The sequence below is a fragment of the Dreissena polymorpha genome, chromosome 4, assembly GCF_020536995.1.
Source record: "Dreissena polymorpha isolate Duluth1 chromosome 4, UMN_Dpol_1.0, whole genome shotgun sequence".
In the NCBI taxonomy this organism is placed as follows: Eukaryota; Metazoa; Mollusca; class Bivalvia; order Myida; family Dreissenidae; genus Dreissena; species Dreissena polymorpha.
In genome coordinates, this window is record NC_068358.1 from 29016641 (window position 1) to 29029843 (window position 13203).

Below are 13203 nucleotides of genomic sequence, written 5' to 3' on the forward strand. Positions count from 1 at the left end.
TTGTGTTACAGTGCAGATGTAGCCAATTACTAAACAAATGGGAGTACATTATACTATGATTTTGTAAAAGAGAGACTCACCTTTGCAATCATGTGCAGCTGTGTATTGGCTTGGCTGATCTGTGCCTCCAACTGCTCCACTTTCGACTGCAGTCCCTTGTTAGCCTGCACTAGACTGGCCTCCAACTCCTCCAATCTGGTGCGCTGCTCTGTGAGACTGGTTACCTGACTTGCCAAACTGTGACCCTCCTCCTGACTGGTGGCCAGTCTACTCTCCAGGTTGGCTACAGAGCTCTGTGTGCTGATGAGAGTGGACTGTAGCCTCTCAAGCTGATCAGACAGTGACATCTCTCTCTTCTTTGCCTCCACATACTTCTCCTAAAGAACAAAGAAGAAGCATTTGTGTCTTTGTAAACCCTCAATAAATTAACAAACGTTACCATCAGTTATAAAATTTAAATCTTCATTTCACGTTTTAAGGCAAAACATTTTCGATATGACAAACAGCACAAGCTACACTGGGACAAAACTTTACGTACATTAATAAAGCCCAGTTTTCCAAGACCCTGGCTCAAAAATATCTCCTTGTTATAATGAATAATAGCTTAAAAAGTGTTTACTGTTTACTGATCATGATCTGTTTGCTTTTGTACCTCAAATGTCTGCTTGGTTTGTTGTTCCTGAGCCAGCTGTTTACGGACAATGTCATGCATGTGAGGGTCGACCCACGATGAACGCATCTCCTCATACTGTGCCTGTACCTCCGCCAAGCGTTTCTCTGTCACAATGTTCATAGACTCTCCGTTGAACACCGGAACTAAGCCACTCATGCCTGCTGTAAAAGGAAAGAATAGATTTGAATGTTAACATGTGATACGCAGAGCAGTCTGAACAAACATATACTGAAAAAATATCAAATCCAATGCCTGCTGTCAATGAAAGGAAGATTTGATGTAAATTGTTTGACAAGAACAGCATTCGGAAAAAACATGTACGGAAAACAGATCAAAACCTGTTTGTTTTATGTATTTAATAGTCTGATAGCAGCTTTCAAATCCTAAAATAAGCCATGTTCTGAGAAAATTGGGCTTAATGCTTGTGCATAAAGTGTCCTCACAAATAATCATGTGCAGTCTGTACAGGCTAATAAAGGACAAAACTTTTCACTTTTGTGGTATTTTTTTCCCACTTAAGCCACATGCACTAAACCCAGTTTTCCCATAACACCAATACAACAGAAAGCCCCTCACCATTGTTAGCTGAGAGCAGTTCCTCCAGCTCTTCTTTCTCCCTCTTCAGCTGGTTACAGTTGTTGATGGCCACCTGGCGACTGTTCTCGGTCTCGCTGAGTGTAGCCCGCACTCGCTGGGCCTCCCCCTCCCAATGCTGCACGCGCGCCTCCAGGTCCAGGAGTTGAACCTGCTGCTTGTGACACTGGGCCCGGTACTCCTCACTTGCCTTCTTCAGCATCTCTTGAAAACTCAGCTGCAATTGTAATGTATGTGCATTTCAACATCTACGCATTACAATATCTTAATAGCACTGATATGATTCGCTAAAACTAAGCAACAAAAGGTACTTAGTCCCACTACACGCAATTAATTAAAAATAGTTTAAAATTATACCTTTTATTGCATTTTTTGTTTAAAGGAGATCTCTTCTAAACAAAAATCCAATGTAGATGGAAAGTGTCATCCCTGATAAACCAGCACAGGCTAATCTGAGACAGCGCTTTACACACATGCCTTAAGCCCAGTTTTCTCAGAACCAGGCTCAAATACAAACCAAAGTAATAAATTCTATGTGATCCTACCTCCTCCCTTGCCTTGGCCAGATCTCCAAGAGCCTCCTTGTTCTCTCTCTCGAGCATGGCGTTCTGTTCCCTCACATCTTTCTGTTCACTCAGACGCATCTTCAAACTGAAACAGAGTCAAAGAGGTGGAAACACTCTTATATATGACACTTTTCCCCTTTATCCAGTCTAGGTGAAAAGTGTTGTATATGATAAGCCAGTGCTCACTGCACAGGCTAATCAGGGGCCACGCTTTAAGCTTAGCTTTGAAAAAAACATCAGGGGAGAACCCACACCCTTCCTGGGTTGAAACAGTCTTCACTATTTAACAGATTGATTAAAGTGGAGCAATGTTGAACCTCAAAAAGAGAGAATCATCAGCAAAGGGATATGATTGACTGGTTGTTAATGAGTACTCACTCTCGTAGGTCCCTGGTGAGCTGGTTGTTCTCCTGTCTCAGGGTGTCTAACTCATCCAGCTGGTCTCTCATCTTCCTTGCCTCGCCCAGCTGGCGCTCAAGGTCACGCAGACGCACATCTAAACATACAAGAAATAACTGTTTTACAATGGTGCTTTCACTCTGTCAAAGAATGCTTAATGGAATATAACCAATGTTTACAAAAGGAAATTATAATTCATCTGAGAACCAGTATTTTATGAAAGACTTATTTATGGCCAAATTTGAGCCCATTAAGCTTTATGTGGGAAAACAATGTGGGAAATGCATTTCTGTACATATTCCAAGATAATTTCATCAACCCAAATTTGAATTAATACAATTAAGCATCTCTAGCAAAGTACTTGATTATTCTTTGATAACATAGTAGAATATAGATTAGTACTCCTGCTTATCTAGAGCCCATACCCCTGTCCTGTATCTGTGCTGTGCGGTCTTGCAGGTCGAGTTCGAGCTCGCTCCGGAGATGTCTCTCATTCTCCAGGGCTGCCTCTAGACGCTTCTGCTCCTTGTTCTTTTGCCTTAGAAGAGCCTGAAACACACAAGGATCAAGTGAAATCGTAGCTTATTGCCATGCACAGAGTTGAACAATTGCAGCATGAACTGTTAATGAGAAAAATTGTTAGTTATATAGATTTGAGGACCTCTATATATCTGTATTTTTAATAGAACATTCTCACTCAGAGGTTTTTCTCTCAAAGGAGATGCCTGATGGTTGCTCATAACAATCCTGTGTAAAAATAAAGCATACATCGCTAGTAAGAAAGGATGAAATGCAACGATAAACCCTTGGTATGCATGGTAATGGATTCTGCAAATAATCTGATATAATAGACATACATAGCAACTAGGCATCGCATCCCTGCAATATTACATACACAAGTGTTCAAGCTTAGCACATAAAATGTTGTGGGTACAAACAAGCATCATCCCGTCTGCAATACATACAAGTTTGTTAGCAACCTGAAACCTTACAAATATTCGTGTTAATAAAGCATTAAAAAACCTGTGTAACAGTAAAATGCCTGGAAAAGTACTACTTAATGTGTTCATGGGAAAAACACTGCCACCCAAAAATTGGTTCATAGAAATTAAAGTTTATTGTGCCAGTATTGTTTATTAACTCAGGCATGTTTACTACTATCAGTTGTTAGACAAGGAAAAAAACTCTGCTCCAACCTGAACCTCTTTGTTTTTCTCTACTTCACGTTCCAAAACCTGCAAATTCACAAGTAGCTGTCAGTATGAGCATATGCAACAACATTTGTATAACAATCGAGAAGTTATCTATACAAAACAAAAACAAGTCTGAATTATTGTTTGATTTTAATTTTGATATTTAAAAAGATAACACACTTGCATAATTTCTTAAAATATTGTATTACACTTGAAATATATGAATTAATAAATTATATATTTTAAATATTAAATCAGATGTTTATCAAATAAATTATCAGCTTCCCAAAATATCAGTCCTATTAATAAACAAAAAAAAGAAAGTTGGTATAAGACTAATGTATTTATTAACAAGCTAACCTTCTGAGCCAGCTGTGGAGACTGCATCAAAGCACCGAGAGGCGTCACTGGGGAGGATAGGGACATCACTCTCATGGGACTGGAGATGTCACGGATACCAATCCCACTGGAGTTAGCACCCCCTGGTGAGTTTGTATACATTGAATAGGGCAGACGATGACCCTCTGAAAATCAAAGTTACATTCTGAGTTATTATTTCCTGTTTCTTTCTTTCAGCGTTGTGAGAACAAATTGCAGATTTTTAAATTTTAGCTCTTGTTCTTTATAAAATAATTAATACACATTATGCACATTGGTAGAAAAGCAATAAATTTGTTTATAATAATATATTGTATAACTCATTTAAATAAAATGAATGCAATAAGGATGCTATTTGAATGTTGATAATTTGACTACAATATTATAAGTAAAGCACTTACATCAAACATAATATTCCAAATACACACACTAATCTTCACACTAGCTAATTTGGTACAACCAATGGAATTAATAACACACATGAACATTTGACACACAAAATCCTTAGAATTATTTTTTTTAATCACAGCCTTTCCTGATATTACTCAGAGATGACTCTCTAAAGCACTATGCCATGCTTTAAGTATGAACACTCAGCTTTTCAAGTATGGTCTGTGGCAACAATGACAACAGTGAGAATGAGACAACATGCTTAACACCTGGTGTTTAAACCTGCCCTGGATAGTTTACCACTCATATAACAGTGCCAATGTGATAATGGCCTGGCAAACAACCCCCTGGGGAAACCACTGATTATCAACAGGAAATCATAACAGCTGATTTCAAAGTAGAGTTACAGCCTAATTAGAATAATAAATATAATTAACAGGTGATTAAGTTAATTTACTCCCAAAGTAAATATTTTATCTTTACAATGGTGTTGTTACAAATCAAAATTCAAACAATTTTTCAGTGATTATTAATTGCTTAAAAATGTTACTTTAATGTGCTGGAATTCTAAATTTTATATTAAAATATTTTATTACATAAATTGTATCTAACAATTAACTGTTTACAATGTAAACTTGTCATATCTATATTTGTATGTATGCAGATTATACATTTATAAATACATTTTATAATAATATTTTCACACAGCTATTAGATTAAAACTTTGTTAACTAGGTTTATGAATTTTACTTTAATACATATGTTATATATGTAACAAGATACTTATGTAAGTATTTACATATATTTTTTATAATACTTTATAAAATATACTATAATACATTTGTCATATAAATTAATATGTAACACTTAGGCCACAACAAATTGATGATTTGTTCTACGGATTTTTGCTTCCCAAAAATGGAGCGAGTGAGCGAAATAAAAATAAATTAATTTTTATTCTATTTTTTGTTAAATCACAGGCGAGCGAAAAGCGAAAAATAAAAAACACATTATGTATTGTCAATATAAATTGATATATTTTGCCAAACAAATGCATGATATCTGATAATACCAGTACAAGATCATTAAGAAGTAATAATTGAGTTTAAGCCCTTATCAAATGTTTGTAAAAATATATAAAAACAGTCTCTAATAGCTGTTCTGCTCACACACACCAGGTAGTTATTACTTAAATTTAACATTGTACAAGTAGGTTACATTATCAAAGTTATATAAGAAGCTCAGTTTTCTGTCAATGATGGTTTAATAACATGACACAATAAATAATACAATAAATATCAAGCACAAGCAGTGATTTTTCTTCGCGTCATATTTTACAGCATGTGCCTTTTTGATTGGGGATAACCTGCAATAAACCATGAAATTGGGAATATTGAATCATTATTATTATAGATAACAGTATACCAATTGTTAATAAGTGCATGTTTAACTGCTTTCTAAAATGTATATTATAAAGTGCTAGGGCATTAAACTGCTGTATGATAAACTCAATAAACCAATTGAGTTTATTTAAAAAAAGGACATATTTTTTGGAAGTTTTGGCGAGACTTTTAAAAGAAAAAGTTACTTTTTTAGAATCAGCTTTATTACAATTTTCAATTTGGACACAGCCTATACGAGTCTGTAATTTGGAGCAAAAACACTGATATGAAATATCTCGAATTTGTATTAGTTCAAAATATCATAGGTTATGGTATTATGCAATACTAAATGCATTACTTTCGTTATTTTAGCACTGTTCAAATTAGAAATGAGAAGTTTAAGTTTTGTAAAGTAAAAAAAAACATAGCTTCCTAATGAAAGAAAAATAAGAAATGGGTAGTTAAAGTTTTGTATTTTAATATAAAAAAGTCAATCAAATGCCAGTAAAGTTGTTTAGGTCCAGAAAGTTTCTTCACTTTCTTACTTATGCTAAATTCATGTTTTAGGGGCATAATGTACACCTTGCACTTAGCCATCAACAGTTTGAACTAGTAGATAGGTGGCTCATACAATTTTTATTATACTCGTTTTTCGTCCAGTTCAACACTCCTTTGCATGTTAATTTTTAAGATTTTAACTCAATCAATACCAACAAGTTTATTTGCAGATTTTTACCAATCAAACGCATACCGGCGACATTTCACATCCTGATGTAGATCCGATTGAAATTATAAAATAACTCAAATCATCTTTAATGCAATGACTAATTGCCCCGGGGGGAAATTAACATTTCCATTTGTGTCTTTTGCCGACATGACAAGACAGACGAACGCTGCCATTTGTTTTAACCATAAACCAATCTAATAACGCAAAGTGTTATAACACTCTAGGCCTATGTCGTAAAATACGTAGGCTTAATAAAACTAAATCATTTAATAAATAGGTGCAAAAGCAAATTTTTTGCTGCGGGCGCAAAATAAAAATAAAAATATTTTTATTCAGTTTTAAGATTTTTAGGTGCGGCGAATCCATCGAACATTTAATCAATTTGTTGTGGCCTTATAAGCATTTTGGTAATTTTTTTATGCTAGACCATTCAATGAAATGCTGTGATAAGTCTCCATAGAAATATACATTGAAGGTTCTACATGTATTTTCATGCGCGTTTCACTAAAGGATAAATTCTTATATAATACACTGTAACTCCAATATAGTGCGGTCCGTTAAAACGCTGTGTCCAATATAACGCGGGGGTCCTTGGAACCCGTTTTTTCTCCAACCTTCCATTTCTATTTCAAATCCATGTTATGCAACTTCATGTATTTTCAGAAAATTCAAAGAAGCCGGCGATCACAGCTTGATTGCTTTATCCGTCCGTTTAACTGATTTTAATTGATAAGAGGTTAAATGACACTCAACAGCTACTAGTAATTGGTGTTAATCTGTTGTGTAATGTCAATAAAGGTGTGAAAACTCATGAGTCCGTGTTTATTACATGTATTCCCTATCAGAGCGGTTCGGTGCGCTAATTTCAATAAGGCAAGTGCAAGCGGAATAATTATCAAATTAAAGTTATTTAAAACGATTACCTGTTTATGTTTTGTATTTATCGTGTATTGTATTTCATTGTATAAACTATGGCTGTGTAAGTATGTTATCGTTTATTATAATATGCTGTACATGCTTGATAAATAAAAAGATCTTTTTGTATGTTTAATGTTTCAGTACGTACACAAAAAATAAAATAAACAACATGTCCCCATATATTTGACCTTTGACCTTGAAGGATGACCTTGATCTTTCACCACTCAAAATGTGCAGCTCCATGAGATAAACATGCATGCCAAATATCAAGTTGCTATCTTCAATATTGCAAAAGTGTACATTAAATGAGCGATTTTGACACATATATTTGACCTTTGACCTTGAAGGATGGCCTTTACCTTGACCTTTCACCACTCAAAATGTGCAGCTCCATGAGATACACATGCATGCCAAATATGAAGTTGCTATCTTCAATTTTCCAAAAGTTATGGCAAATGTTAAAGTTTGATGCAAACAAACACACAAAGCAACAAACAAACAGACAGGGCAAAAACAATATGTCCACCACTATTGTGGTGCATTCAATCTAAATTTAAATTCGCTCGTCCAGTAGAAGCTGTGTCCCATAATGCACTGTACTATTTTTTCTGAAAAATGGCATAGGCATATGAATTTGTTTATGAAATTCGTAAACATATTTTTTGTCATAAATGTTTAACATTATTTTTTCGTAAGTGATTCTTAAATATATTGGATTATCGGATAAATGTGCACATTAGAAAAGCGGTATGTATACTGTTATCGTTCGATTCGGTTTATATGCATGTATTTGGGGATGACAACACAGCATGACAATACACAAGACCTATATTATAGGCTATACTATACCTTTCTTTATAGCCCCCTTAAATAAATAAGCTCAAAACTCAGGGTTTTTTTGGCCCGATTTTATAGCCGAAATTCGGCTATGTTCCCAATCCCAAAAAGTATATTTTTTTCCCAAAATGTGGCAAAAAATTCCCAATTCCCCCCCCACCCCCAAATTATTGTTTTTTTGTTAGTTTTTTTTAGAAAGAAGTGTCTTATGCGTATTTTATCTCATTTTAAATTCAATTACATCTAACAAAGTATTTTATGATTTTGTTCTTTTAATTTTAATGATTATAAAGTGTTATATCAAATTTAGTATTTCCCTTATTAGTGGACTTTTCGTGTGGAAAAAAAAGGCTAATGAACTAATTTTCCCAGTTTCATGAAAATGCTGATAAAATTCCCAATTCCAAAGCCATGGGCTATCTTCCCAAAAAGTGGAAAAAAAACCTTAAACTTATAATGCTGTCCATTTGCAACGCTGTTGTGCGGCTTGGACCCCGTCATCCGTGTTATATTGGAGTTACAGTGTATTCTGATCAAAAACTGACCATCAACCGAACATTGTAAACAGTTAACACAAACATGCACATCTCAGTGATCTTGATTAGCACAAGCCCAAAAGCCTTGCTTGCTTAAATACGGGTCATGTTCTGGGAAAACTGGGCTTAATTCAGTTGAGCCATGCTCTGTGAAAAAGGGGTTTAATGCATTTGCCTAAAGTGTTGTCCCAGATTAGCCTGTGCAGTCCACACAGGCTAATCAGGGACGACACTTTCGGCCTTAACTAGATTTTTGCTAAGAAGATTCTTTAAACACAAAATATCATACAAGCGGAAAGTGTTGATTAGCCTGTGCGGATGCTAATCTGAGATGACACTTTACCCATATGCATTAAATCCTCTTTTCACAGAGCACAGTCCATTTGCATAGTGTCATTCCAGATTGGCTCTGTGCAGTCTGCACAGTCCATTTGCAGTGTCATTCCAGATTGGCTCTGTGCAGTCTGCACAGTCCATTTGCATAGTGTCATTCCAGATTGGTTCTGTGCAGTCTGCAAAGGCTAATAATCAGGGACGACAATTTCCACCTTGATAGAAATTTTGCTAAAAGAGACTTTCTTTAAATGAAATATACAATAAAGTGGGAAGTGTTGTCCCTGATAAGCCTGTGCAGACTGCACAGGCTAATCTAGGACCCCATTTTAGGCACATGTATTCAGCCTAGTTTTCCCAGAACATGGCCCACATTATTGGTGTAAAATAGACAGGCTTGTAACATTGGTGATGTCTTTAGTTACATTTATAAACATAATACGAGAATTTGGGCTTGCTTTAACCAATTGCTTATTTTGATGACTGAAATCTTACAAAACAGGACAAACTTTAATTGCTTTTAAAAAACAAACATTACTGTTACGCAATATGCGAGTCCTCTTGTTAATTCCCACTATAAAATATAACTTATGTAATAAGACAATGCTGCAAGTTAAGTTATGATTATCGAATAAATTAGTGAGAGATGGATGAACAAGTGTATCATGGATAAAGGGAAAGTGTTGGATGGACAAAGAGTGGTGCGTGAATGTGCGAATAAGTGCAGTCTTTGAAATTCTTATGTGCCAGCACCAGTAATAAATAACATATGGCAAACTTCTTTGATAATTGTCCGTTGCGAATAAAATATGGTAAAAATTCAAGGATCTAGATAATCTAAAACATGTATTCAGTCATAAATATCCATTATCGAGTTAATGTAGAAAACATCAAAAACTTCTAAAAGCATACATTTACAACAATGTTTTTGATTGGATTATATAAAAAAAAACATGGTCAAGCATCTAGATGTGATATCCAACCGAATCATCAGATCTTATTAATTTCCTATTTACTGTTGACTAACAGACTTTCAATTTTCTTGTCAGAAAAAACAAATCATTCAGTAAAGTGGAAATGCCTCAGTTGGTATGAATTGTTTTTTATTTGCAAAATGATGCCGAGCCCAAATTGCTAGTAAATTTTAATAAGTATTTTGTTAAGCTTTTTTACATTAATGAAGTAAACAATTAAAATATGCTAAATCATGATTTGTTTTTCAATAGTTTGGGCTAAGAAAAATTGTTTTAATGCTAAAACAAATTGTAAGGTAATAAGCCGGACCATCTCATACTTTCAAAATTGAAATTTCAAAGACTGTGAGAGATGAATGAACAAGTGAGCTAGTGACTTCTGTTCTCTATGACAGCCGATCAAAGAAGTGAGGTATTTACAAGAGAATGCAGAATGAACGAGTGAACGATATATGAATGAGCAAGTGATTAGTGAACACTTTGATGGATGAATGAGCGATTGAGTGACTAGTGTACTCTACCCTGGCAGCTCTTGTTGGAGGGTGTGCTGGCTTGGTCGGGCGATACAAACATGTGGTCCCCAGAAGCAACTAGTTTGAAGAAAGGAACAGCGTCGCAGTGAGAGCCACACACTAACAGGCCGAATAGACAGGGCAAACATGTGTCAGTAGCAGTTGCCATGGCAACCCCTACATGTTCTCAGCTCAGTCATGCACATACATACATATGTGCCTCTAGGAAAACAGGGCTACATGCATGTGTTCATAAGGGTCGTCCCAGATTAGCCTGTGGTGTACACACAGGCCAATCAGGGACAACACTTTCTTCCTAAACAGGATTTTTATTTAAAAGAGACCTTTAAACAAAAAAATCCATACATGCTGAAAGTGTCGTACTTGATTAGCCTGTGTGGACTGCACAGGCTTAAACTGGACAACATTTTATGCACATGAATTATTTTAGGCCCTGTTTTCCTACAGAAAGGCTCATATGCTGCAAACAATTGTAATAAACCGACGAAAGAAGTAAAGTGTATGTATAAATCATTGTCAGCATTTATTTGCATTTAGTTAATGCACATTCTACAGAAATAACACGATAAAAGTTATTAAATATTTGCCCAAATCTTGATATGCTATTATATTGTGTTCATTGTTATAATGAACCATGCCGAAAACAACAACTGCTATTCTAATGACTTTAAATACACCTGTAGGTATCTTATGTGCAATGTCAAGTGTAATAACCATGCAATACATTCTAAATTAAACCATAAATCTAATCACAACACATATGTCTGTTTACATTTACTTTTTTCAGATGGGATTTTTTTAATTTGTGGTGGGGGAAGGGGGATAGTTACTTTCTGCAGAAGTCTATTCTGTGCAAGTCCTAAAAGCAAACTAAGTAAAGCTGTTAAACACTCCCTCACTTGCAGGCTGTTTGAGGACCTGTCCCAACTCTGCCGTGAGGTAATCAGAGGTGCTGAACACGATACACTCCACCATCTCTTTCACGTGCAGTTGGTGTACCGGTTCCATGCTCATGGCCGGGTTGATGAATCTGGTACGACACTTCTCCTGTACCAGGCACCCCAGCAGCGCTAGCAACAACTGTACACATAGAGATAACATATTAGCTGCAATCTGGGAATACAGGGTTCAATGCATGTGTGTTAAGTGTCATCCCAGATTAGCCTGTGCAGTCTGTACAGGGTTTTCAGGCACAACATTTTCCTTTAAATGGAAATTGTTTTGTGTCCTCCTTGAATGGACTGTGCAGATTGTTGTTCCCAGAATGAGGCTCAAACAAGATCCAAATCATATGGGTAGTTGTGTTTTATTGTTTTGACTGGCAGGAAAAAATATTAAAAATTTTAATTATAGATTCTTAATATTGCCAATTTTCCACATTTCTATCCGACTTTCACAATTATTTAATTGCGTCTTTGACACCGTTCAAAACTTAAGTTTTTTCGTTTACGGCATTTTGTTAGTTTGAAAACATGTTTTTGCTTTCTGTAGATGTTGTAGGAGTTGGATAACTATAATTTTTGAGCACTGCACATTCCAAAATGAGAAATCAGGTATCCCAGGGATTGAAGAATTTTTCCAGAGCCACTCGCCCTTCAGGACGAGTTGGCCTGACAATCCATCGCCCTTCACTTTAATCTACTCGCCCTGCATTAAAAAAATAGATATCTATATTTATAGTTATGATCAACCAGAACCTTTTAAACCTCTTTAACATAGTGACACTAAACTTCAAACAAATTTACTACATTATCTGATGGATTATATTTGCTTTCCTTAAGTTTTCTGCACCTCTTTCCTTTTCTCAATTCTTTCCGCTTCTCGTTTTGACGACCTTTCTCATTCTTTTTGTTCCCTGTCGCCACCGCCTTGCAGATATTTTAAAAAAAAACATTTTTCCATTTTATTATTTCAGACGAACATTTACTGAAAGACACGCCTGATTAACAAACGGTTACAATATGGTAAATTTTGCCTAAGGCTTCTGATCACGAAATTCGGAATTATTCTGTTTATTAATTTTTTTTTCTGTTTAAACTTAATTAAATATAAGAAGTATTATAATTAACCATGATGTATTATTGTTTTATTGATATTTACATTAAAATTCACGGAATGACCAATATATTTAACAGTTTTATTCACTTTTAATCGATTGGCTAAGAGCACTGACAACGACAAAAAGAGCGCAGCCGATTTTGATAATTATTTTTACTGTGCCTGTGACGTCATTTTTCATTGTCAAAATGAAAGAGCAGTTTCTTTGTGTACTAAACGTATTTTTTGTTCATTCGAAAAATTGTTAGCAATTAAATTATTTGTATCGATGTGGAAGGAGTTCTGGAACTGAATATATATTTCTCAACTTGAAAAACAGCACTCGCCCGGTCGGTCGAGTATTTAACAAATTTTACTCGCCTGACCGTCAACTTCACTCGCATATGCGAGCGGTCGAGTGGATTCTTCAACCCCTGGATAACCTTCCAAAACAGTTTCAAGTTGAAACCTCTTTTTTTTGTTGAGATATTTACAGAAAAAAACTTGAGAAAATAACACAATAAATTGTGCACTGAAATCTTCTCAATGTGTTCTAGCTACTTACTACGTTTTACATTGATAAATCTTTTCGCTTTCAAGATCAAATCTGGACAAAATTTAAGTAAAATGCCATATTTTGAGAAATTTAAGGGCCATAACTCCAAATTGCCTGCTGAGCTTTGGCTGAATATTAAGCTGAGCCACCATTTCATTCGTATAAACATAATCATTT

The 13203-nt window shown here is 35.3% G+C and overlaps 1 protein-coding gene across 8 annotated transcripts in view; it reads right to left on the reverse strand.

Annotated features, from left to right (window-relative positions):
- Positions 1-13203, reverse strand: part of LOC127880317 (myosin-1-like) — a 32376-nt gene that overhangs the window by 11428 nt on the left and 7745 nt on the right. For 3 of the 8 annotated variants that reach the window (XM_052427692.1, XM_052427690.1, XM_052427691.1), the window contains 10 exons: positions 11333-11513; positions 10422-10532; positions 9465-9500; positions 3786-3949; positions 2658-2781; positions 2212-2329; positions 1813-1918; positions 1250-1484; positions 653-834; positions 81-377 (listed from right to left, as the gene is read on the reverse strand). In XM_052427692.1, coding sequence (XP_052283652.1) covers positions 81-377; positions 653-834; positions 1250-1484; positions 1813-1918; positions 2212-2329; positions 2658-2781; positions 3786-3949; positions 9465-9500; positions 10422-10532; positions 11333-11513 — 1554 coding nt within the window. The remainder of the gene's footprint in view (positions 1-80; positions 378-652; positions 835-1249; positions 1485-1812; positions 1919-2211; positions 2330-2657; positions 2782-3785; positions 3950-9464; positions 9501-10421; positions 10533-11332; positions 11514-13203) is intronic. The other 5 variants (XM_052427694.1, XM_052427697.1, XM_052427695.1 and 2 more) reach the window with 5 other exon arrangements.